This window comes from Protomyctophum parallelum (assembly GCF_964188405.1).
Source record: "Protomyctophum parallelum genome assembly, chromosome: 12".
In the NCBI taxonomy this organism is placed as follows: Eukaryota; Metazoa; Chordata; class Actinopteri; order Myctophiformes; family Myctophidae; genus Protomyctophum; species Protomyctophum parallelum.
This window is the reverse complement of record NC_139712.1, coordinates 27509945-27535918: the sequence shown is the minus strand read 5'-3', so window position 1 is coordinate 27535918 and position 25974 is coordinate 27509945. Positions and strand designations below refer to the sequence as shown.

Genomic DNA, 25974 nt, shown 5'->3' with positions numbered 1-25974 from the left:
AATAACGTGGGGACTCCAGTTGGTAGCGCTAGCGGCGATAGGGATCCTAAGAATAGGAGAAGAAGAAAAAGAGGGCTGGGCGTACAGCAGCGTTGCCAGGTCCGCTTATTATAAGCGACTTTGGGCATTTTTTACCCTGTAAAGTCACTTTTTTGTAGTTGTGGGTTTTTATTGGGGGGTGGCTTGTTTCTGAAGTGTAGTTGCTTATTTGGGCTTGCTTCTTAATATTTCTCAAACAAGTGGTTCTCAAACATTTTCAATTTCCTGTCAAGGACGCGCGTCAAGGACCCCCAAATGAATATGTATCTGTCCCCAGACCAGACCGTTGGTTATCACAAAACTGGCAACACGAGCGTTCATTTTCAGAACGAATCAAACTTTACGCGGGCTCACAGTAAACTGACAACTGTGGGCGCGCGTTGTGTTGTGACAATAGGTTGTGACTAGCGCGAGCTCTGTCTGACAGACACAGATTCATTCATACACAGCAAGGTAACTGTCTATAGCCTCTCTTTTGAAACATTAAGTCTTTGTTTGTATAAAGATTGTATAAATATAATACATCAGTCTGGATGCTATGCTGAATAACTTCAAGGTTCTGTCGGATATTCGCTGCTTCTGGTCTGATCTGTAACTCCGTAAACCACAGACTGCCATGTTTGTTTACTTTGTTATGATCTTAATGTTGACAGTTAGACTCAGCCTCGTGTTGTTGAGTTGACAGTCGAGTTGACACATAGTTAAGGTTGATTAGGTGTAATAATTACAACCAGCAACCCGCACCAGTATATAAAAGTATGTATTATTATTATTATAATGTATCCTAATTAAATATATCACAGGCTGTACATCTGCCCGGGGAGAAGGCAAGCACAAACATGTCTAAACGTGAGGCGTTTTTAGACGCTGCCCGCAGCGAGAATGTGGAGGACTTCCTACGTTTAATTAAACTTCATGTAAGTAACGTTATATCTGCCATGTAGGCCATGGGCCAGAGCCCAGCATTTCATTCAGCTGTTTCTCTGTGAATGATGAGTGTTACTGTTATGTTAGCCCTGATGCTAACACACTGTCAATGGCAATGATCCAGTGGTGCTTAGCCCCTTTCGGGACCCTACGTAAAACTTTTCTGATATTTTGTTGAGTTTTACGTTGGGTCCCTGCTCACTACTGTATTTTCGTATGGAAATTCCTATATGCGGAAGTGGAGATTCTCTCTAAAATAGGACCCGCGGCATGTGACGCCATTATTTTCCTTGAGTTATTCTGAATTCGGTAACTTTAAGTAGCTATACATCCAGCTGCGAATATCTCCTGTGGCGCGGAAGCCGTTAAGTATTTTTAATCTTTGTTTGACCGATTTGGTCGCTTTATTTCTTCTTGTTTGTTTACCGTTTATTGTACCGCCTCCCGGTGTGCGGTTGGCTTGTGAGGCTACGTCCCTGCCTCTGATCTGCTGTGTCATAGCTATAGCGCCACTAGCTAGCCAGATAGGCGGTACAATGAGGTGTCAATAAACAAGGAAGGAAAAGAAGAATCCAAGCTTCCAAATCGGGCAAACATATATTAAAAATACTTAACGGCTTCCGCGCCACAGGAGATATTCGCAGCGGCATGTATGGGTACTTATACTTTACATATTCAGAAAGCCTCATACTGAAGAATATCGTCAAAGAGCGCGGGGAGGCGGTAAACATGTAAACATGAGCCAGTAAATGTTTTAATCAGGTGGCATGGACGACGTGGAACAGGACCCAATGCACTGGGTCGAACAAATGTCAGAAACTTCAGTAGCATTTGGGTTCTGCTTGGAGGGCTAAGTGGTGCTCAACTGTGTCCTTATGGGTTCCTGCACTTCCAGGTGGTCCCCAGCTAAATGATGGAGAGTTGGTAACCAAATGGACCCTTATAGATCTTTAACTGTCTCGAGGGAGTGTAACATGAAACCAAATGGCCCCGTAAATCATTGTTAAACATCTGCATTATTAATGTAGCCTACTGTACAAGAAGTCTATGCAATTAGAGCATGACAGAACATGTTATTTTGATCAACGTTTATCTCTCCTGGCTATTGTACTACATACAGTACAGCATGGAATTGTGGCCAAATCCAACTTATCCAACGATAACAAAATATTGTACGTTTTGGGTCTGGCTTGAGGCTAAATCTCATCAAATGGTGGTATTGCAAAACTATTTTCAAAATATCTTTTTATACATCTTAAAATTGTGAAATGGGACATTCTTCATAAAGAGTACTTTTACTTTTGGTAGTTTAAGTATATTTTGATGCTGATACTTTTGTACTTTTACTTAGACATGGTAGTATTCATGCTTTTAATCAATTAAAACAGTGTGAGTACTTCTTCCACCACTGAAGGACTGTTATATTTTCGTTCAGCTGTCAGACTCGGGATTTCGATCAGGCTAGATTGGAAAGAGTCTAGGGTGCTTCAAATGCTTGAGAGAAGAGGTGTGTTTTAAGTATGGACTTGAAGATGTCCATAGAGGGGCAAACCTAACTGTGGACAGAAGGCTGTTCCAGAGTTTCAGAAAAAATCTCTGTCACCCTTTTGCTTCAACCGTGTGTGAAAGTCCAGTTTTTATGTCAATATTCAGTAACAGTTTGCTAGTCAAACTGCTTAACCCGTACTTAATTTGGTTTAAAGATTTACAGAGCAGCACGTTCACATACATGTGTCAATGTTTTACCATTAAACATAGCGGTAAAATCAATATTTCCATTTTCTCTCAAGTACCCGCTGTAGGCCTTAGGGGTACACTTACCCCTGTTTTGAGAAACACTGCTCTACAGTAGATCGCTGCTATTGTCACGTACCGGTTCATTGCCCAGCCCTATGCGCTGACATTATGTTTCTGGACTGCACCCTTTTTTTTTTTTGGTCGAGCAGAAGGAGAGAACGGACCCCTTTGACATCGGGGAGGTTGTGGAGGAGCTGCCCACGGAGCAGAGACACACTCTGTGGAGCAGACTGGACTCGCTGCTGGAGCAGGTGCTGGCCGCGGTGCCCCCGGAGCGCTGGAGCCTGCGTCCGGGCCAGGAGGACGCCAGAGAGGATGGCATGGAGGTGGACGCAGCTGTAGACCGGGTGCGTTTTGTACAGCAGTGGTTCTCAAACGGTTTTGACTTACAGGGCAACTCTGTCTAAATTACTGTTTCACCCATGGCACCCCTTAAATTACACTGTTAATTTAGTTTTTGAAACTTTTGTCATATTACGGTTAGAGATGTCCCAATACTGTATCAGTATCGGAAAAGTATCTGTATTGGCCCTTGTTTGTCATATCGGGTCATATTAGTATCGTATCAAAGGGTCATCCCTAATTATGGTACATAAATATGTGAATCTTCCCCCTAAGATACAGTATGTACGTCACGAGGGAGACTTAAGAGCCTCATATATGTGATTGCTATGGGCCTGGAAATGGGGTGAAATATTTTGGAAAAGTTTCTCAAATGCTGAATAAATATTGAACCTTGATATGAAAAGGGTTGAACACCACTGTAATACATGGATGTATATGGCCATCTTTATTTCTTTATTTTGTGCCTTTCCTAGACACATGTCATGTCTGTTGTGGAAGGCGTAACACTGGTGACTACCTTGTCTATAAATGTCCTACAAGATGACACATACAAGGCTCTCCTGGCATGTGCCGACAGGCTTCACGGTGGGTGCACTTTATCAAGACTTTATTTCAGTCATTCCATAGAAGTCAGCACTTGGCATGTCTTTTATGGAACCATGCCGGTGCACTCAAAATAGCCGATCTACAAGCTCACTATTGCACCTCCATGATCAATTAAGTTTGATTAAGATTAAATCTATTATCTAATTTCCTTGCATGAGAGTATAGGTCTCTGATTTCCCCCTCTCTCCCTAGGCCTGTCATAATTATTACATAATCGCAATTATTTTTGATAATCAGGATTATTTTCGATAATCGCAATTATTTTGTAATTTCCATATTGAAAAATGTTACATACATTAAAAAAGCTGAAATAGCAGATCTACAAGCTTACCACATGTCACTTTGTGGCTTATTGTAAGCTTGTAGTCAGCTTGTTCATTGAAATATACAGTAATTAATTTGTATATTTCAGTTATTGACATATCTGCCCTTTGCATTTTGCAAATGGAAATGTATTGTTTATTCATAAGTTCACAATGTTCAATGCCACGAACGCAATTAAATCGTTAACCCATTCTGACCTGAGATCAGATTCATACGAGGTTTCCGCCGGACACACACTGGTCCTGATGAACCCATTCTGACCTGAGATCAGATTCTAAAAAATATCAGTCGTTCTTCGATTTTTCAAAAATAGCAGACCTACGAGCTTGTAGATCTGCTATTTTTAAATAGCTAAAGCATAACATGATGCTGACACCAAAATGGGTGCCCGTTCAAAATGGGTTAATAGCAATTATTTGTGTGATGACTAATTGTCAAGTTAAATGTGTAAAAGCGTGACAGCCCTATCTCTCCCCATGGCACGTATCGCACATCCAGATCTTCTGGGTTCACTGCCTGTGTCAGATGAGCCTCTCTACCTCCACCTCCTGAGGCTGTTTGAGGCCTGGTGGACGAAAGGCCTGAAGAAGAAGGAAAAGTTTGGCCGCACCGCGTTCCTCATCTGCCTGCAGAAGACCACGGCAAAGAAATCTGTCAGTAATGCGATACGAACCATGTGGGCCCGTGTGAACTTAACCCACTAACTTATTCACTGCCAGCCCTTATTTTGTATTTGCTTACCTTTTTAAGTAGTCGCATAATGTTCATCTCCACATGTTCGCGAAAAACCTATCGCGTGTAAAACCGTGCATCCATTCAATAGCTAGCTGTATAGCAGACGTGAATTCCACATAACCAGCCATGACGGTGTGATAAAACCGGTTCCGGAAACGGTTCCAAATGTTATTAGTCATTTTAAGATGGAGTAATGAAGCGGTCAAACTAACAATAGAATGTCCAGATTGACTCATCTTACTCTGTTAATTATTTTATTTGGGGAAATGGAGCACTAGTCACGAATCACATTTTGGGACAAAGCGGTTCAGTCATGACATTTTATTTAGCTTTATTCCATGTTAAACTGATTGAAACATACATTGGCAAAGTATTGCTATCAATGTACGCCATGTGCCTGTGTATTGTGTATGTTGCCATGCAGGGGGCTGATATCCAGAGACTGTGGGTCCTCCATAATGTACTCCTAGGCCTGGACTTCACATCGGAGGACAACAAGCAGATCAAGCACCTGCTGCTTCAGTGCTTCCAAAACGTCAATTTAATTAATCATGATGATGTGAGTGGATCATGGTATATGCAATATCGTCCATATATAGCAATATCGTGCATGCAGTGGTGTAAAGTAAGTGGTACTGTACTTTTGAAGAATCTTTACTGCACTGGACTGTTTCCAATTTTCAACCTTTTTCTCCTCTACAATTATTAGTTACTTTTTAGATTTAAAATGTTATTAAAAACATACATTAATCACTTAAACCGTGATTATTGAAAATAGCTGATCTGCAAGATCAGCTATCTAATTTTCCAAATACATTTATACATTTTATGCGTTATAAATGCATATTGACTAGGCTACTTGTGCTTTTGGTACTCCATTGTGCTGTATTATTTTGATGCCAATAGCTTTGTACTTTTACTCTGACTCTAACAGGGACAGCGGTTCCTGGTGTTTCTGTTCCGATGGCACGTCAGCTTCATCTGGATGATTCATGGCGTCGTCAAAAATCAGCTGAACTTCTTTAGCAAGTAAGAGTTATCAAACGTTTCCTCCAGTGGTTCTCAACCCCATGACCCCCCATGACAAGCTCTTAGAAATGTAGGAGTTGAGGCATTACATTTTAGTTTGACTCGTTTCCGCAGATAAATATTGTGAAAATGGCAGAGCGTGTAGATCGGCTATTTTCACAATTATTACCTCTTTCTTATATTATTTGACAATTTGGCCAATATTTGACCAGTTTCTATGGAGATCTAATGGGGGTCATTGTCTCCATCAGGCCGAAGGCATTGGGGAGAGTATGTCCTGTACTCCGTGTGTGTGTGTCCGTAATATCAGTAACATTATGAAGTACATCTCAGTGATGTACTTCGTAATGTTACTGATCACGTTTCAGACGTCCAGTTCTAGGCAACACAGAATGGGGGGCTTTTTTAAATTATTTAACAACTCTAAAGGTATATTAATGACATAGTAAAATGTTGAAAATGAGTGGTATTCCCCTTTTAATTGTCACTTCACTCTCATCTGGGACAATCACACACATGTTGAAAACTACTCAACCGACCCAACTTATTATTCCTGTTGCTGTTGAAGATTGAAATGAATGCTCCCATGTTGTTACTCCCTAAGAAACGTGACCACCCACATAGCGGACATCTACTTCCGAGCCTGGAAGAAGTCTTCAGGAGAGTTCTTGGACGAGATAGAAAACACCTGCATTCAGAACTTGATGCAAAGCGCCATCCTTCTCCCCAGGACGTCGCCTGTCTATAAAAAGGTCCTACAGGTAAACGTACCACCGATGCCATATTAACGGAGGGCTTAATTTAGACCTCCCAGAAACCTATTGTATAAAATGTGGTGCATGTTTAACTTTTTCATAGCTTCATAGACTTCTTTGACAGCACTGTCATCAGTGTCGTGTTGGAATCATGTTAATGTGTATACATTTAACAACTTAAACGTCAATACTACACCAATTCCCTTTGCCGAAAATAGCCAATTTACAACCTCACGGCTCCTCACGACGCTAGGCATGAGCTTATTTTTATTTTGTGCTAAAGTTCTTCTCAGAATACAGATGCTAGAGTTCAAGTGGTTAATTTAAATAAAAAATAAAATGTCTATCACTCATAGATTTGGCGGCCCCCCTGTAGTAACTCTGAGGACCCCCTAGCGGTCCCCGACCCCCTGTTCAGCTTTAGACAAATTTTGATTTATCTGTGAAGTAGATTCTTTGCCGTTGTTTTAGTTTTCCGTATTTCTATTTGTGCGTTCTATTTTCTCTGATTGTAGATCGTAAGCTGTTTCCACAGCAAGAAGTCTGTTCCAAGCGTGGATGCGATGCTTTATAAACTCTACAAGCCCATTCTCTGGAGAGCTCTAAGTGTATGCTGATTTCATTGACTTTTAGTTCAATTAACACATTTAAAATTCAATAGGGCTGCACGATTATGTCAAATTATAATCTCATTTATCTGAACAACCAACAGTTGTCTGAAAAAAAATGTTAATTGCCAAATTGAAATAAAACATTTTTTAACTTTTGATTGATTGTGCAGCCCTCCAATACTGTCTGTTCTTTCTTAAAAACATTGTCCCAGGATTTTGCAACCCATTTTTTCACCCAGTGTCAATTATCTAATGTAATCCTGGGCACTACACTTCCTCTGCCAACCTGTGGAGAGCAACGATCTTACCTCATGCTTCTTTCTATGCATGAGGAGTCCTTTTCACCTGACAGGGCCAAGGGGAAATTTCCCCGGGTGGACGTAGCTCGTGGAAGGAACACGTTATTCCAACCAGTTCCTTTCCCCTCCATCAGCCGCCCCATCTGGCCAGGGGGAGGCAGTTTAGAGACCAGGATTACTGCATGTTTTTTGTGAGGGTACCTAGCCTAGGGGACACGGGGAGAACATGCAAACTCCACACAGAAAGGCCCTTTTTGTTCTACTGTCTGTTCTACGCTGTATATAACATTTCTTTCTGTATAGACTAATATGATCTGGTAATTTATCGCTTCATTTCTGCAGGCTCCTAACTATGAGGTGCGTGCAAACGCGACGTTCCTTTTCACCGACGCCTTTGTCCTCCACGACTCCAATGAGAACAGCGAGAAGATTGACGAGACCATTCAGAAACAACTGGACATGTTGATGGTGAGCACTCGGCACTGACTTAAAAAAAAAAGATTTGTTATTGTCTTTTCTGCCTTTATTGATGGATACAAGCGAAGAATGACAGGAAAGAGGGAGAGAGAGACATGGGGAGACATGCAGCAAAGGTTGTCATGAACGGGACTCGGAACACGCAACGCGCTGTCAGGCCAGAGCCTATGTGTGGAATGCGCCTGGACCACTAGGCCAACTGGCACCCCACAATGCATCTTTTTACTCTGATAAAGTAAGCGCTAACAGGCAAGAGTGATGAGTAAAAATGTAACAACTTAACACAATAATAATTTCTAGATTAATTTATTTCATACTTTGGGTATAAAAAAATAGCAGATATATCACTTGAAAATACTGATATACTGTATTTCATAATTTTATACCTAAAATAGCGGAAAAGGCTGATTGTAACGTGTGGTAAGGTTGTTGATCTGCTATTTCTGCTTTCAACAATCTTTGATGATTATGTTGTGTGTGTGTGTGTGTGTGTGTGTGTGTGTGTGTGTGTGTGTGCTCTCAGGGCCTCCTGGATGACGTCCATCCCCGTGTGCGCTCCACGGCGACACTGGGCGTGTGTAAGATCCTGGCCAAGTTCTGGGAGGTCCTCCCTCCGGACGTCATCACAGACTTCATGAAGAAGCTGCTGGAGCTGGTCACCGACGCCAGCTGCCCAGATGTCCGTGGCACTGTCTTAAAGGTGGGTCACGGCCCGGTCAGTACGCAAGGTATAATATATGCGTAGGTAGTTGTTGAGAAATAATCACTGACGTTGACCGGCGTTTAATCATCCTGAAGGGCATTATTTCTAAACAACTACCGCCTCGTCATATATTGTCCTGCTTATTCCACGGCTGCTTAAATTAATGAATTGACCCAAAAGTAACAACAAAACTAAGTATTTCCTTGCTTACGGTAATGAAAGTTTTCCATAAGTGTTGCGCTGGGCAGACACAGTCGCCCTGGAAAACAAGGAAGTGTTGATCATATAGAATCAATTTTCAGTTACTGCATCGTCTATTTCTCATTATTCAGAAATAACACACGCTGAATTCAGTGATTGACCAGAATCAAGCAATCAACCAAGCTGTGTATAAATATAAGCAATCTCTCCATTCCCTGGCTTTGGGACCTGGTGTACTTACACAAGTAGTCTTATAGACACTGTTATTTACCTCCCAAGGTGAAACTAAATCCTGTCCAGATAGCTGCTATGCTCCTCCTGGCATGTGCAAGCTTTCACCAGTTCCACTAGCATAATATCAGATCATACCAGAGTTTAAGTAGATTATTTCTAGGCATTGCTTTTGCTTGTCCCTTTCATATTTTTGTATTGCCCACGGAGGGACATTATTACCATTATTACAACATTTGCAGGGGGAGTGCTGTTGCCACTGGCCACTAGGTATTAACTTTTGGACTCGACATGCTCACACAAATTAGGGAAAGCGTAACAAATCACACCAGGACTCAGGAGCTTGAATTAAATATTTTAGCTGGCCCTTGTTAAGCGATGCGATGTGATTTAAGCATTAGGCCCACCTGCAAACAGGATTTGTGTGAGAAACGCCATTGGCAGCTGGACAGGCTTTGCAATAATTCATGGTTGGTTTGGTTGTGTCCTGCAGTGTGTGGCCATCATCCTGGACAATCCTCTCAGTCACCCATTGATGGAAAAACTCCTGCCTACTTTAAAGTACAGTATTCATGACAAGTCTGAGAAGGTCCGTGTGGCTTTCCTTGATTTGCTTATCAAGGTTAAGGCGGTGCGAGCTGCCAAGGTGAGTGGGTGTTTTTGTTTGTTGCATATGTGTGGCATTACTGTATATATACCTATTTATATAGTTATTGTTTATATGTATGGTTGTATATATTTTGGAATCCATATGCTTTTGTAACGAATATATATTTTTATTTATTTATTTCAGTTGTGACCTCATTTAGATACGGGTGCATGTTGACTTCATATAATTAGTCCTCACTAATGTTCATGATAAAATGCGCAAAAAGGTCTGTCGCTCTGGCGTGCAAAGGGTTGAGTCCAATGCATTACAATGGCCGTTGTAATGCATTGTGGTCGGCACTTTGGAATATGTTTTAACACTACGACAAGCAATTACACCGCTTTTAAGTGGATTTTCATGACACTCTGCGATGCGTGCAGTGGCTCTTCAATTAGTTAAATCTCGGCAGTGAGATCTGGATCACGATAGTTTCTCTCTCTTTCTCCTTGTGTTCAGTTTTGGGACGTGTGCAAGATGGAACACCTCCTGGCGCGCCTGGTCTCTGACTCGCCGCCAGTCTCAAAGCGCATTGTCAACCTCATCTTCAAGTCCTTCTTCCCCGTCAACGAGCCGGACAAGGTCTGGTGCAGCCGGTGCGTCAGCTTCCTCCAAACCAACGGCAAGGCTGCCAGGAAGTTCTATCATTATGCCCACTTATACACGGCCCCCACCAACATAGGTGAGTGCAGTCAGCTGGCAGATGTACTGTTCTGCCTCTACCATGGCACACATGGTCTGGGGATGCTGTGAGTCCTAGGTGGGAGTCGTGAGAACACCTGTTCTATGGAAGCGTGCCATGCACCAAAAACACAGGCTACTGTATCTACAAGCTCTGCAACGTGTTGTAATCTTCTAGATTGTTCATTTTCACTAATTCGTTATTTTAAGATTAAAACATTTGAAGTGGTCAAACTTGGAAACATAATACATGTTCAGTCTTCCAGACAATCCTAATGATCTCAGATATTTCTTAAAAGCAAAGGTTAAATATGCAATTTCTTCAACTGGGTGGCTGTATGGCCACCAAAACATCATATACAGTATCGACATATTGTGTCCATTCACACTGTTCACAAATGACAGATTAGGCTAACTACTTTACTTTCTGTGTGCTTTAAATGCCACTGAAGTGAAGAGAAAGAGTTACTCTCTTTCTTGGCCTGGAGTCTATAAAAGTGAAATAACACAAAATGCTCTAAAACCTTTTCTCATCACACAATATAATTTGATGCTTATTGATTGCTTTTTCACCCTTATCAGGTCCAATGCCAATAATACTGTATATCCAGCTCTCTGCCGTAGCTTAGTGCAGATGACAAAACAAACCATCGTTTTGATCTGTTGGGTGTTACAGGGTTAAAGCACTTCTGCATTTGTACTGTTTTTGTCATTTGACAGACTATTCACTGACCAGTGTCCCACTCGCCATGTAAAGTTTATTTGTATATTTTGCTTTGCTTTTTGTTCCTCAGTGAAGCTGATACTGGCTATTCGGCGCATTCTGAACAAATGTGTATTGGAACAGGGGGACATGAGTGAGCTTAACGAGACCAACAAGGAGAACAGCATTGTAAGACGGAGCAATTTATTATGTCAACACTACTAAAATGATTGAGCAAAATGATTCTGTATGGTGCATGGTTTATTGGTTTCTTTTACACTATCCTGATCGTGGAGTCCACACATATCATATCATGACAGAAAGGAGGGAAAATGATGACATTTACACATGGTGACATTTACAGACAAATTTACTATACTCCAGTGTAATATTCCAAAAATGCAGTGGTTCCACTAACAAACTGAACTGAAATATCCACATTGTACTAATATTATAATAGTAATTTACTTGATGATAATCATATCATCAAGTAAGAAAAGGGACAAAATAGAGACCGCAAACAACAGACCATTGTTCCATGAACATTTATTGGTGTCTTGAGACCAGAGCTCTTGTCATGCACAGCGCTTTGCTGATCGCCAATGGCAAAGCACCTTGGGAGCTACAGCATTATATAGTCACACTGTATCCATGGATTAAAGTTCTCATTCGCCACGACTGATTTGGATTCCAATAGAAGCTGTCTTGAAAATAGCCTACAAGCTTGGCTATCTTCGGTTATTTATTTCTTAACCCATTTAGGCCTGAGGCCGATTCAAAAAACGCCTCTAAATCCTGACCTAAGGTTTCTGAAAAACTTCAAATATTTATATAGCAGAATCAAAATGTTTACATTTTTGAATACTGTACATACTGTACAGAACCCAAATATGGGTTCCCGATCTGAGTGGGTAAAACACCAAAATGGGTTCCCGCCCAGAATGGGTAAAGCATTAAAGTGATCAAACTAACAATGTGTTCAGAACTTTAGCATCTTCCATAAAACCCTAATGGTCTCGGATATGTCATAAAAGCAATCTGTGATTGTCTTCACCTTCCCTGGTTGATATGTAGAACAGCAGGAACAATACTAAAAACCAAATTTTACATATTGTGTTAATTGTTTGGGAAACAGCACTAGTCTGGCGAGGGCTCTTTTCACACTGTCCCACAAATCGCATAATGGATTTTTTCATAATATTGTATTTTGCTTTAATCCATGTATACTGTACACGTTGCGTTGATGGTAAATGCTGGTCTTTGCAGGGTGAAAACCCTCTGTCTGTGGGAGACATGGCCCTGGTGGCCGGCCTCCTGGAGGTTGTGGTCATCTTGTGGAGAAGTGTCAAGAAGTCCCTGGAGAAGAACGTCGAGTCCCAGGCGTACACCACTGGCAAGTTCAGCAGGGTCATGGCCAAGTACTTCAATGTGTTCACGGTAAATCATGGTCTTATGGTCCTTATCCACTTCATACTTTTGTTCTGCAACAAATGGCAAAAGATTCACATTGTGAGCTTGTAGATCTGCTACGTTTAATCACTTTTCCTTTTAATGAAAATGTTTGCCTATAATTACATGCCCAAAATAGGGAATGGTGGTTAATTGAATGCAAGTCACTTTTGGGGATGCATTTTATTACCGTTTTAGGAAGGTATTCTCTTTCCTTTCTCCCCACATCGTCTTTAATGCCACCCCTCCTTTCCGTTTAGGATGAGCGCTGCACTGTTGCTCTGACATTCATGGCCTCTCTGATGCCCCCGCCGTCAGTTCCAACACTCAGGTGAGAGCCTCTTTGTCTTTGTCTTGTTGCAACTGCAGGTCGCATTAACTATGAAATCGTCCGTTTTTTGTCAATCAAAATCCCCATACATGGGGAAAGCCCCCATATATGGTGCCCAGGTTATCACATGACATCATCGGTGATGTAGAAGATCCCTGATGTCATGATGATAGTAATTGCGACTTGCTGTCGCAATTAAGCCCATATATGGAGATCACTGATGTCATCAATATTGGCCAGCAACTCTACATCTGACCTGAAACCCTTAGATCTCCAGATATGGATATATGTCAGTACCTGTTCTGACATCTGATTCCATATGTTGATCCTTTCCCATCCATCCTTCCTCTTCGATGTCTCCCTTTTGACTGATACCTGTCCATTCAAACTCTAGACGGGCCTGCCCCAAAGTTATTAGTGCAGCTGCTCCTGGAAGCCGGTGAAGCCGGCATGCTGAAGTCAGAAATTATGTATGTATACAGTATGTGTATGTATATATATATATATATATATATTATATATATATATATATATATATATATATATATATATATATACAACGGTGTGTGTGTGGGACAAACGCCGTTCTACTGAAGCAGGAAGTCACTGAGTCACAACATTCTGTGGGCTTAATTCAAACAACATCAACAGATGTAAACAAAGATGTTACCGTTTGACCCGCACGGAGGGTAAATCGTTATGGAACGCTCGGCATGGAGTTTATGGATTTGTATTTTTACTTTACTTTTTTTTTTTTTTTTAAGATATTTTTTTTGCGGCTTACGCCTTTTATTGATTTTTGAAGGGACAGACAGTAGGCTGACAGGAAACGGGAGAGAGATGGGGGGATGACATGCAGTAAAGGCCGTGTCGGGTCCGGGAGTCGAACCCGCGGCACACTGCGACTGGATTACCAGTCCGGTGCCCAGACCGTTACGCTACGGCCTGGGCCTATTTTTACTTTACTGAAGTGCTTCCAATTTTCTACTCCACTCCATCGCATAGGCAAATATTGCAATTTTCAAATGTAATATATAGGTGATATATTCAATATATATTCAATTTGAAAATGGACGATCTACAAGCTCACAGCGTGCCGTGAGCTTGTTAGTACTTAGTAGATAGGCCATTTTCAAAGGAATTGTATACATTTTACACATTTGAAAGCTCAACACCTGTCTTGTGTGCCCCCAGCCTTGGAGTCCTGTCCAGGTTGAGGAGGATGGAGTCTGGAGCGCTGCCGTCCGATTTCAGCCACATCATAGACTGTTTGTGCGGCTGGGGCCAGGCCAATGACATCATCCAACTTATCACCGACTGGCTCGCCAAAGCCTTGTCCAACAAGACGGCGGTGAGTCGGCACGAAACATGCAGCTCGATTTGACTATTGAGTCAAAGGGCTGTCCTTTTTCTTATTGCTTATCCTTGTGCTTCATAAAATGAGAGACAGTTGGCAATTGGCATTACAGTTGTTCCTTCAACTTCAAAGAACTTTATTTTTCCTTTCAGAAACTTATGTTGTGCAGTGGTAAAGACAACAAGAAATCACAGTACACACAAACACAGTTACTATATAAAATACACATAAAAACGACTTTTTAAGAGAGACTACTTAAAAGCATAATACATTAAAAATCTGTTCTATAAGTACTAATAATTAAAAATCTAAATATATACTGTATGCAACCTATGCGTTCACTATAGTCCATCAGGTGGAAAGGGGGGGGTTGTTTGTTAGAGATTCCAACGAGGGGGGGGGGGGGTGTTCAGCCTAGGCGTTCAAGAGTCTGATGGAGGGGCACAAAGCTAGCTGAGCCCCTTTTAGTGAGTTTTGATGCTCTGTATCGCCGGCCTGAGGGCATTAGTTCGTAGTGGTTATGGAGGGTGTGTGTGTTGTCCTCAACTATTTGAGAGGCCTTCTTTATTGTCCGTTTTTTATGGATGCTGCTGAGTGACTCCTGGTCCCTCCCAATGATCTTGCCGCTGATCCTAACCACCCTGTCGAGAGAGTTTCGGTTGATGGCACGCATCACATTCCGATGCCTATACCAGTATCGGGTGGGAAAAGCTACAGATACTGCCTAACATTCTGGTATTGTTGTTGTGAGCAGAGTGTCAAAAACCACCAGATGTTTGACAGATAAGCTTCAAAAACATATTAAAAACTCAACAAACATGATGTTTTGTGGAGCGGGTCTTCAACAGACGGGTGATTCAGATAACGGACAGTTTTATCCAAGCATGCATCTCAGTGGCTTAAAGTTGTCTTTCTGTCAACTACAGAGCAAAGATGATAACCGACATGTGGTGCGAATCCAGGAGACGGAGGTGGCCAAACCAGAGTTGGCGCTAGCGTACCTGGAATATCTGCTGAGTCGTAAGTTGACTCGGGATGATGTACTTCTGAACCACGGACCACTGAGGCAGCTCCACAAAGTCCTTGAGGCTTGGAGGGTATGTTGTTGGTTTAATTCATTGCCATTTAATTTCATCAGTCCTGTTATAACCCTTACATCTCCATACTAGAGTGCTGAAGTCCTAGCCTGGTTAATAAACCAGACTAATATCGCACGGATCCGCGGGATATTAGTCTGGGGAGGCTCAGCTTGGATTTAATTTCCAGGGAAACATTTTCTCTTTGACGCAATTGGTCAGAGCTACTGTCAGTCAAAGGTCTCAAGCATTGAACGTCACTGTACCAAAGCCCGCCCATATTGTATACCGTGTCCCTATTGGGCGCACATTCTCGTGTGTAGGAAATGGGCGTAAAATTGAGCCTCTCCAGACCGAAATCCGCCGGTAGGCAATTGTTTTTGCCAACGGCTGATTCGGTCTGGTTTATTAACCAGGCTACTGAAGTCCTGACTCCTGATGTCAGAATCAGGTAAGCTTTACAGGAGAAGATACATGAACTTATGTGATGTTTGTTTCAACAATCAGCCCTGCGTGCTCATCTCAACTTCACGGCAGTGTTAATTTTGACAGCAAATTTTGATTTTGTTTAGTCGCCATTTGAATAAACGTATTTAGTTTTAGTCATATTAATCATCTCAAAGTGTTAGTCTAGTTTTAGTTGACTAAATCTAGTTTTGTTTTGTCGACAAATGTATTTTGGCAGGCCTCGGTGGCTGAAAATAGACGATCTACAAATTCACAAGAATCACACGGCGACGTATTGCAAGCTTGTAGATTGGCTATTTTTTGTATTTTCATTAACACCCGCGCGCAACCAAACATTAAATTACATGTCTTTTAGTTCTACTGGATCTTTAGTCATTTTTGATTTGTTGATGAAATTGCCAATATATTTGCTTTTTATTTACTTTTGTTTTTGTTTTTGTTTTCGTCAGTGAAAAAGGCAGTCGACGAACATTTTTCACCATAGTTTAGGTCTGCAAAATCAACACTCCACGGAGGAGACAGATCCTGCTTGTAGAGGTGCATGATCTGAACAGTGTGTGGTGCTTGTCTCAACAGTCAGTGCTGTGTGCTCACCTCCGCTCCACGGAGGAGATGGATCCTGCCTATCCCACTGTGGAGACGGCACTTCAGGCCTTAACACTCCACGGCCGGCTCAGTATTCACCTGCAGCATTATGTGAGTTAACTCCCTTTTATTACATGGCTTGGTTGAATGCTTGATTCTGATTAATTGGTCAATCTCTGAATTCTATAACAGACCTCTGCCTAATCAAACCCTAGTGAGCACCAGCTGTGCGGGTGCGCCCCGCTTGATTTACTGCTGTCTCCAACATGACAGCCTTGTAAACATACACACACACACACACAAGTGATACACAATGTCATTTACATTTAAACATTGCTCTCAAAAATGTTTTTGAAAACATTTGAGCGAGAAATAGACTAAGCAGTACCCGAAAATGGATTAAATTTGATCAACTCACTTCCTTGTTTTCTGGCCAGACGCAGCCAGCGTCTGGCCAAACTCCCTGTCGGTGAATTATCTCCCGACAATGACTACCTATATTATCCCTTACTTATCAGACTTACTGCTTGTGACGTAACGTTCCGCCATATGGAATCTTTACCTTCCGCTCCTGGCGGAATGCTCCGTCTGATGAGCTTTATTATTGATATCAAACCGGATCGCTGATTTCTATTTTTTCATTATTATTTTGACTTGGCCTTTCCTTCTTTAGCGATCCTAGACCGGGTTGCGCAACCTCGCCCCTGTCCGCATCCCATTATACAGGCTGACTAAAAGCTGAATAACTCGAAATCTACTGAGCTCTCCGTGGTTTGGATAACCGCGCGATGTTCGGAGGCCTTTGCTGATTATCCGGTGGTCTAGATGGAAACATTGGCGCTTTCTAGAGAAAGTATGGCTATTTTTTAGCTCGCTAGCATTGACACTATTTATTTAGCATTAATATGGACGCCCACAACAGGATATGCGTCCTGTGTGTTCACCCTCTAAATCGCCTCGGCAGTCTGAGGTTGGCTTTGCGTCCAGCAGGTGGCAGTAAACCTACACGCCGCTTGGTTGGATGCTTGATCCTGACTGGTTGATTGCTGAATTCAGCAGCCAAATCTCTGGAAAATGACAGATGGGTTCAATAACAGGCCACTGTCTAATCGAAGGCTCAGATCGCCTGGCTGCGCTGCTTGAATGTTTTACCGTATCCAACATGATACATGATGACAGCCATGCAAACAAACACCCAATGTCATTTACAACTGTCAAGAATGACATTTCAACTTTTGAAACGAAAATTGACGAACCAATTTTCTTTTTCTATTTGAAACCGCTTTGCCAGGCACAGCTGAGTTGCCTGTGCCTGGGATCGAGCGCCGTGATTTTTGTGCCGTGATTATACTAATTAATTAGGAGAAAGATTTTTCTTTCATGGCACTCCATCTTAAAACCCCTTTTCTTTTTTTTGTCTTCAGGTGTCGGAGGGTCGTGACTTCCTGCAGTCTATAGAGCACATGGCATCATGGGTGACACAGGCGGTGCTGCCCTTATTGGCTAGTCACAATGAGGGCTATGAGACTGAGCCAGACGCACAGCTGGACCTGGCCAGACAGACAGTGGAGGTGAGTTCTCATTGTTACGCTGTATGTAGGCCAGGGCAGTGTAACCACACGTTGCCAGTAGTGGGACTCTGGGCTTGACGTGCCGGGGTAGCTTGTACACAACCCACAACCTATCTGGTCTCATGTGGTATGAGTATGTAATCCATTTCCTGGAGGACTATAGAGGGTATGCACGTGACATCATCATCATACCTGAAAGTTATGCTGGACCACCTACTGAGTGGCAAAAAACGACTTTCTGGATTTGACAGCTCATACATACAGTACAAACAGAAAAGTCCTATGTTATTGCATAAACAACGTTAAACTCACTTTACCACTCGATTTGCCACTCACTTTAGTCATGCACATACCCTCTATAGGTTTTGGGGAGAGGACTAACAAACCAACTTCACCCACCTCCCAAAGGCAAGCAATGGCACAAGGGTTGTGCCAGGACCAGTGACCCTGCCAGGCTGCCACGTGAATAGATCTTTCTACAGAAATACCAAACCAATGAACCAGTTGCTGGGGGGAGGATAGATGAGGCCAGGGCAGTCGTTCTCAACCTTTTCATGGTGTGACCCACCCCCCCCCCCCCCACCCCCAACCTGACATTGTGAAAATCTAAACTCTGCAACAAAAGTTCGGAAACTTAACTTTGGTCCATTATTTTTTAATAATACCAATTGGTGTTGCATTTTATATCATTGTAATCGTTGATTAGTCAGCTTTACAACGAGGTATAGAGTGTAAGGTTTGGGTGTTCGTGGAATGAGCAACACAGCTAAACATGTGTGTAGCACCTCTAAAAGATTTGCCAAAATGGCAAATGGTTGGTATTCAACCCTTGCTTCAAGTAGCTTAGTTTAGTGGATTGGATGATTGCACACTCAAACAGTAGAAAAAACCCACAGGAAATAACAACACATATTGGCCATTTTTACACTTTATTCATTTTACACTCGGTGTTAGGGAACTCGTGGGTGGAAGTTCCAAAAGCAGCTGCAACAGCTTGGCATGGTATGGGGCAGTATCTGTCTCAGAGGCAAGACAGAACTTGAGGTTGTCATCATTGAAGGCAATCTCAAATGCAGTGAGATATCTGGATGAGATTCTGGAGCCAGTGGCGATCCCATATCTTCAGAATCTGGGACCTAACGCCATCCTCCAGGATGACAACCCTACAGAGCCAGGATCATCCCAGAGTAGCCTACCTCCAGAATTTCGGAGTGGAGTGGATGGGATGGATGACGTGAGTCCAGAGTGTAAAATGAATAAAGTGTAAAAATGGCCAATATGTGTGTTTTTTCCTTATTACTGTGTGGGAGTGCAATAATCCAATCCACTATTAAGCAACTCAAAGCAAGTTTGAATACCAACCACTTGCCATTTTGGCAAATCTTTGGAGGCGCTACCCACACGTTTAGCTGATCTGCAACCTCGTTGAAAAGGTGACTAATCAACGATTAAAATTATATAAAATTCAATACCAATTGGTGTTATTAAAGTGGAGAAATAATGAACAAAAGTTAAGTTTCCGAACTTTTGTTGCTGAGTTTACATGCTCTGTGAGCATATGACCCTGTCAATTACCCTGTCAATAATTTGATGTCCGGCAGAGTCTGCAGCAGGAGACTCAAATGCAGGTCAATTGCAAGTGAATATTATATGAATTCAACAAGGCTTCATGAAGTTCATGGGGTGTGTAATTGATTGAAAATAAATCATTATTTGGTGAACTACTATTTGGTTTTTCACATTTTTTCACTGTTTTTACCAGATCTTCCTAACAGTCTGCCGAGATGCCGTCCTGCTTTTAGGGGACGAAGAGTTCAAGTTTCAAATCCTCCACTTGTGCTCTGGCATCCTTCAGTCGGGTAGGTGTCTTGAATTGATCGGCAAGTCTTTGGTCACAGAACGAAAAACTAATTGAATAGGCTTTCTTGGGTTTTAAATCCTTGAACTGTACCCTCCTGTGCTTTTTTCTGCAAACTGTTAAAGTATAAAATCAATCAATCAACCACTATTTTATACTTTGGCTATTTACTTAAAAGGCAAGCACATAGAGCACCGAAGTCCTGACGTAACTTGCTCATCCCGACGATTCCCCTGGTTCGCGGAAGTAATTTCTCTATGGAGAATAACATGGGGTGATCTTAATATCGTCTACTATAAGCGTTGTGGTCCAAAAATAAACAAGCTGTCTCTGCGTTATTGTCGGGAAGGTGTCTCTGTATCGTTTGCAACAGTCAGTCACTCATATATGATACAGTCTGCTTCTAGCGAAAATCTAACTAATTCAGCAGCAGTAACATTAGCGTTTTCTCTGTCAGTTGATTCTTCATATCCATATGAGTGAAGCGGCCGGGGTGACATGTTTATTTTTCAAACACAGTTGTTATATGAGGCAATCTCAAATCGCCTCAATGGGGATTTCAATGCAACTAAACAAATACATGAACCTGGGGACTGACGCCCTCTACTGAAAGTGACGTCAGACTTCGGTGCTCTATAGCGCATCACTTCATGGCACGCTCTGAGCTTGTAGATCTGCTATTTTTTTGAAAATCTTGAAAATGTGTGCAAATCTTTAACAAGTTAACATTTTTCTTTTTTTTAAGATATTTTTTTGCGGCTTACGCCTTTTATTGATTTTTGAAGGGACAGACAGTAGGCTGACAGGAAACGGGAGAGAGATGGGGGGATGACATGCAGTAAAGGCCGTGTCGGGTCCGGGAGTCGAACCCGCGGCACACTGCGACTGGATTACCAGTCCGGTGCCCAGACCGTTACGCTACGGCCTGGGCCAAGTTAAAATTTTTAACTCAAATATATGCTTCTGGGGGTTTCTGGAACAAAATACATGTAATAACTATAATATAATTTTGGGGAAAGTGGAATCGGCCTCGGGTCTTTAATGGGTTAATGCAAGATCTTGAGGCTGAGCATCTTCTCATAAAAGCTCTAAAAAGTGTTCATGATGTGCGTTTGTGTTTCCAGAGAAAGGCTGCCTGTGTGTGTGTCTGGTGCTGTGTGTTCTGACGGAGATGGCGAGGACAGATGTACCCCAGACCTCAGAGGACCAGCGGGACCCTGCAACGGTCAACCTCAGGGTGGTGGACAACATCTTCCACAAGATCTTGGGGCTGCTCTCTCTCCGTCTCAGGAAAGACCCAGAAGGGGGAAAAGAGGTGTGACAATACTAGCCTGTGCCAATGAGGTTTTATTTTCCATTTCATACATTTATTAACACTCTTTCAGTGCCACAGTCAGTCAGCCATCTTTGTCACTGGTGCCATTTCTTCATACCGATATAGAAATCTTTGAAGACCCACAGAATATGTTGTGCTATACCAAAATATGATGTCACATATCTCAAATGAAAGATCTACTACTCTACTTTGCCCAGAAAAAATAAGTGAGTCGTTTGCTTTCACCGTTCTGAAGTTATTGGCCGTTGAATAAAGCTTGGTTTCATAAAAACGGCCATCTTGGAAACAAACAGCTGAGAAAACTGCGTTTTAGTGTGAGGTACTTTCTCACTCAGAATTCTCACTAAAGACTTTTATTTTTTATTTCAGTGATATCACACAGTAAAAAAAAAAAGAAAAGTGCTTTTTTTTACTGGAAAAAATTATAATAAAAAAAATTAGCTAGGAAAAAAAACATGCAAAAGAAAAATGGGGCCCCCCTAATTTCCAATCCGGCCCTGGAAAATACAGGGGCCCCCTGGCCCCAGGCCCATGCCTAGGGGGGCCAAGTACCGAATCCGGCCCTGGAAAAAAATATCACCACCCTGTGGCACCAGCTGGCGCTGCATGCTGGCTGTTGCAGCACATGTGCACACGCACGCATGCATGCCCGTGCACACGCATGCATGCCCGTGCACGCGCGCATGCACGGGCAACGTGGTGGACGTTGGGAGTGAATTTGCTGTGGGCACGGTAATGGATGCTTTTCGATAAGACTTGGATGGATCCATGTTTGACGGGAAGGTTTCGAGTTGCGCACGGTGAGTTCGGTCAGCTGGGGGTCTTGAGATGTCGCCCCTCTCGCGCGTCACACGCACACACACGCACGGGGGAGAAAACTTGTGTTGTTTCTGCTTGAGTTTCGATCGAGATTACGTTTCGGACGGGTTGTGACGCTTCCCTCCCTTGTACATGCTCATCCTGTACGGGTCCATCAGCTTTGCGACTCTTTTCTTTCAGATAAATAATGACTTTAGTTGGAAGAACGCACAGCAGTGTCTGTTTCAGGTGCTTTTACTATACCACCAACAACAAGGGGGCGGCAGAAAAGCAACCATTTGGGGGGGGGGGGTTTAGCATGTGATTTCAGAGTGTTCCTACAATATATGCGAGTTAAAGTCGTTTCTCTGTGCAAGACACCACAGAGAAACTATGTTCAAATGAGGTGTAGCCTCGGTACACATTTGCCTCAAAAAGAAAAGCCTGATGAAACCATAGAGTAGACTGTAGAGGGAAACCCATTAGAAAATCTGGCATAGGAAGTGGCAGTCGTGTATATCGCTAACCAATAAAGATCCTTTCAGACGGGGAGTGAGTGACGCAGGTATTGTCGTCTAGCAACAGGCCACAATCCAGGTCTAGTCGCACACAAAACGAGCACGAACGTGACAAATTCACGGGACCGCGCATAATCGCCCCTCAACTTCTCTGCATGTTCAAAATAAACACACTCAGTGAAAAATGAATTACTAGGTGTGTCAGCAGTCGCTTCCTGTCTGAAAAGGCGTAAACAGTGCAGAGGGGTGTTGCTCCAAATTTGCCTAACCTGTAATGTATATTTGGCTTCTACATTGATGTGTATACTAGTCAACATTTGAGTGCAAAGGTTGTGTAGTTGGGTAATTGGTATTTGTATGTCCTTGTTTGTTAGTAGAGAAATTACTTTAACGTTTACTTCTATTGTGAATTTGTGATCCCCTTCTTTGTGTTCTAGTTGTGCAACTCGTTAGTGCCTGGCCTGGCAGACTTCCTCCAGGTGGTGCAGACCTGTGAGGGAAATCCTTCTAACCCTCTGAATGACCTGATCTTCTCCACTGTCTTCGCTGCCGTCATCGTGGAAAGCCAGTATGTGCTTCAGAAGGTGTGTGAGAGATTTTATAAGTTAGATTGATTATTTTCAATTCAGTGACACAAATAGTCCGGTGGTGGGAAAAGTACTCACATTTCTAACAAAGTACTTGAGTGCAAAAGTATTGGTATCAACATATACTAAATGTACTCATTATGCAGAAGTTATCATTATGTGTAACGTTTTTTTTTAATCATTTAAAAATGGCAGATCTACAAGCATTTTCAAATGGCCAAAGTTTGAATAATAATTAAAATAATGAGATGCAGTGGAGTAGAAGTAAAAGTATTGAATTGCCTCAATTACCTAAACATTTTACTTGAAAAAGTGAGTACATTATACAAGTACGTTATTTCCACCACTGGAAATAAGCCCCTTGCTTCCAAAATGTCCTTTGCTTGACATTCTCTGAAACAGCAATAGTGAGTGAAATAAAACAAATGCTCATTATAATTTTACATTACATGTTTCCATATCACTATAGAATAGCTTTTAGAATAGCTTTTATTTTTTTACCTGAATTGGCAGCATGCGTTTAAATTACAATAATGAGGTACTTGCTTAGTTGCTTTATGTAGATTGTTGATCAATAAAAGTAATTCCCTGGACACACACAGTGGGAGCCTCCCCATCCCCCAGCGCATGGCTCTACAAACAAGCAGATTTCTGTTTTGGTTTTTTTTAGATTTCCCATCCTGAGGGGGTGATAATCCCAGAGACTGTGGAAGAATTGCGTCCTGTGTTCGGCATCTTGATGACTGCTGTCCTCAAAGCTCCTGATGTTACCAGGTAACTGCCTTGTTAGAACCTGTGTGTTAACTACCAGTATGCTATTCCCTTATCCATAGGCTTTTAAATTTGTATGTTTTACTTTATATATGTTATTATGCTCCAACTGCTGTTCAACACTTTGTAACTCCTGTTTTGAAAAGTGCTATACAAATCAAAAAGTTATTATTATTATTATTATACAGATCAGTTCCATAAATCAGGTGGTTTGAAAGAAATTTAGTTACGTTATGCTCAAAAAATAATAAGACACTCATGAAGCCACAACATTGAATAGTGTGTTTCACAGCTATAAATCTAAACGTGGGTGTGGGCTTTTATTCATTTTGTTCCCCCTTTACAGAGCCTTTTTGACAAAGATCGCCTTAACTCTGGAGTCTGAGGTGGAGCCCATCGACGGTCTGATTGACCTGGCAGCGGTCCTGCACATCTTATCTGTCATCAGCCACAGTGAGTTCACATTGACCATATTTGCACTGCTGTCATTTTATCTCATCACGGAGGGAGCTGTGCTGAGAGTAAAATGGCCGCTGTGTTAAAGACGTAGTGAAAACAATAGATGCCAAAACGAGATCTCCATTTTTGTGTATTTTCATATCAAAAGTCCATAAAAAGCTCATTTTAATTACTTCCTTTAAACGAAAACGTGCTGCGTGATGATGTAACAAGACCCGGATAAATTAAAAAGAATGTTAATTTATCACCCGTTTGATTCCCATAGCTGCACGTTCCTCTGACACAGCTGTTTCACAGTTGATTACAGAACTACGTTTTTCATTGAAGATGACATCCAGACAGTGTATTACTCATTTTAAACGTAATCTGCACGCTAAAATGTGTATCTGAAAACGTTATAGGTCAGAAATAAGCCACGTAGTAGCATGCTTTGGCTGGCCGTCTCTCTCACTTGTAAACTAACGGCCCTGCACATGTGTGCAGCGGAGCTACTAACGTCCCATAGCATGAAGGGATGCGACGCTCTGATTGGTTCAGAAACATACAGGCTTCCGTTTCAGACTGAAACTGCAAAATAAAATTGCAGTCTGACTTTAACCATTTAGCGTATGAGTTTATACTGTAAATCTGTCCCTGGGGGACACCTGCCAAAGAAGTACAATAGGGTTAGAGGAGTAGTTCACCCAAAATAAACGACTTTGTTTATTTTGTTTATTTGACTTTATTTATCTTTCAATTTACTCCTGGAACTACTCCTTTAAGTGGTTAATACCGTACAGTCGATGGCATTTCAAGGCATGCACAGTTTAGTGTCCTCATTGTCTGTCCCAATAACAGAAAAGGTCTCTTTTGGATCACTTTTTGGAAAAGATGTGGGTCAAAAATTTTATGTGTGACTTTTCAGCCGGGAAGTTCAAAGCAGGTTTGAAGAGAGCAGCCCTGTCTCTGAACAGGAAGCTTCAGGCACATTCTGCCATCACAGCAAACCAAGACGGAGACATCCCGAGGTAAGGAGCAAGATGTTCACTCCGGTGTTGATTCCGTCGGTTAAAACTATGACGGAAAATGTCCGTCGACTATCTTTTTCACTGACGATAACTAATAAAACCTAAGCTATGAGGACTACAACTAAGACTAAATATACTGACAAATTCAAAACTAGACTAAAATGTGGAGTGGAGAAGAGCAATTCAGAATTTTCAAAAAGCAGATGTCCGGGTCACGCTGCAAGCTTGTAAATCTGATGTTTTTGGATATCCGTATATAACGTATAAAATACAGAGATGGTGGTTAAAATGTTGTCAAAATGTTTTGATGCTGTATTAACACATTTCGCTGGGAACCCCCTGGAACACCCTCAAGGTCCCCTGAACCCCAATTTGAGAATAATGTACAGTATATTTCTATTTTCTTCACCAAGGAAGAAAATTAGTAAATATTTGCCTGCTTGGATTGTAATTCATTCTTACATATTCTATCCCTACAGGGCCATTTATGCTTCTGCAGTAAAGAAGTTGAATGACATTCTGGATATACCGTCTTCCCTCTAAAATGTTGGGCCTATTTTTCTTAATCCCACATTTTCTCAAGAAGGTGAGAGCTGTTGTATCATCTAAGATAGTAGCCTCTTTTAGACACACTCTCAGGTCCACCTTCACATGAATTGTCCTTTTAATCGAACATAATAATATACGCATTGTC

At 41.9% G+C, this 25974-nt stretch overlaps 1 protein-coding gene across 1 annotated transcript; it reads left to right on the top strand.

Annotated features, from left to right (window-relative positions):
* Positions 1 to 384: 384 nt before the first annotated feature.
* ncapg2 (non-SMC condensin II complex, subunit G2) lies at positions 385 to 25974 on the top strand. Its single transcript, XM_083778010.1, has 27 exons — positions 385 to 492; positions 843 to 956; positions 2913 to 3110; positions 3582 to 3693; positions 4537 to 4691; positions 5198 to 5332; positions 5708 to 5802; positions 6407 to 6563; positions 7073 to 7165; positions 7810 to 7935; positions 8468 to 8644; positions 9573 to 9725; positions 10185 to 10407; positions 11201 to 11298; positions 12376 to 12546; positions 12819 to 12889; positions 14084 to 14240; positions 15173 to 15343; positions 16367 to 16486; positions 17800 to 17946; positions 19709 to 19805; positions 20929 to 21119; positions 22894 to 23040; positions 23714 to 23817; positions 24161 to 24267; positions 25178 to 25280; positions 25760 to 25974. Exons 2-27 carry the CDS (start codon positions 879 to 881, stop codon positions 25821 to 25823), a joined length of 3450 nt encoding a protein of 1149 aa, XP_083634136.1. The 5' UTR covers positions 385 to 492; positions 843 to 878; the 3' UTR covers positions 25824 to 25974.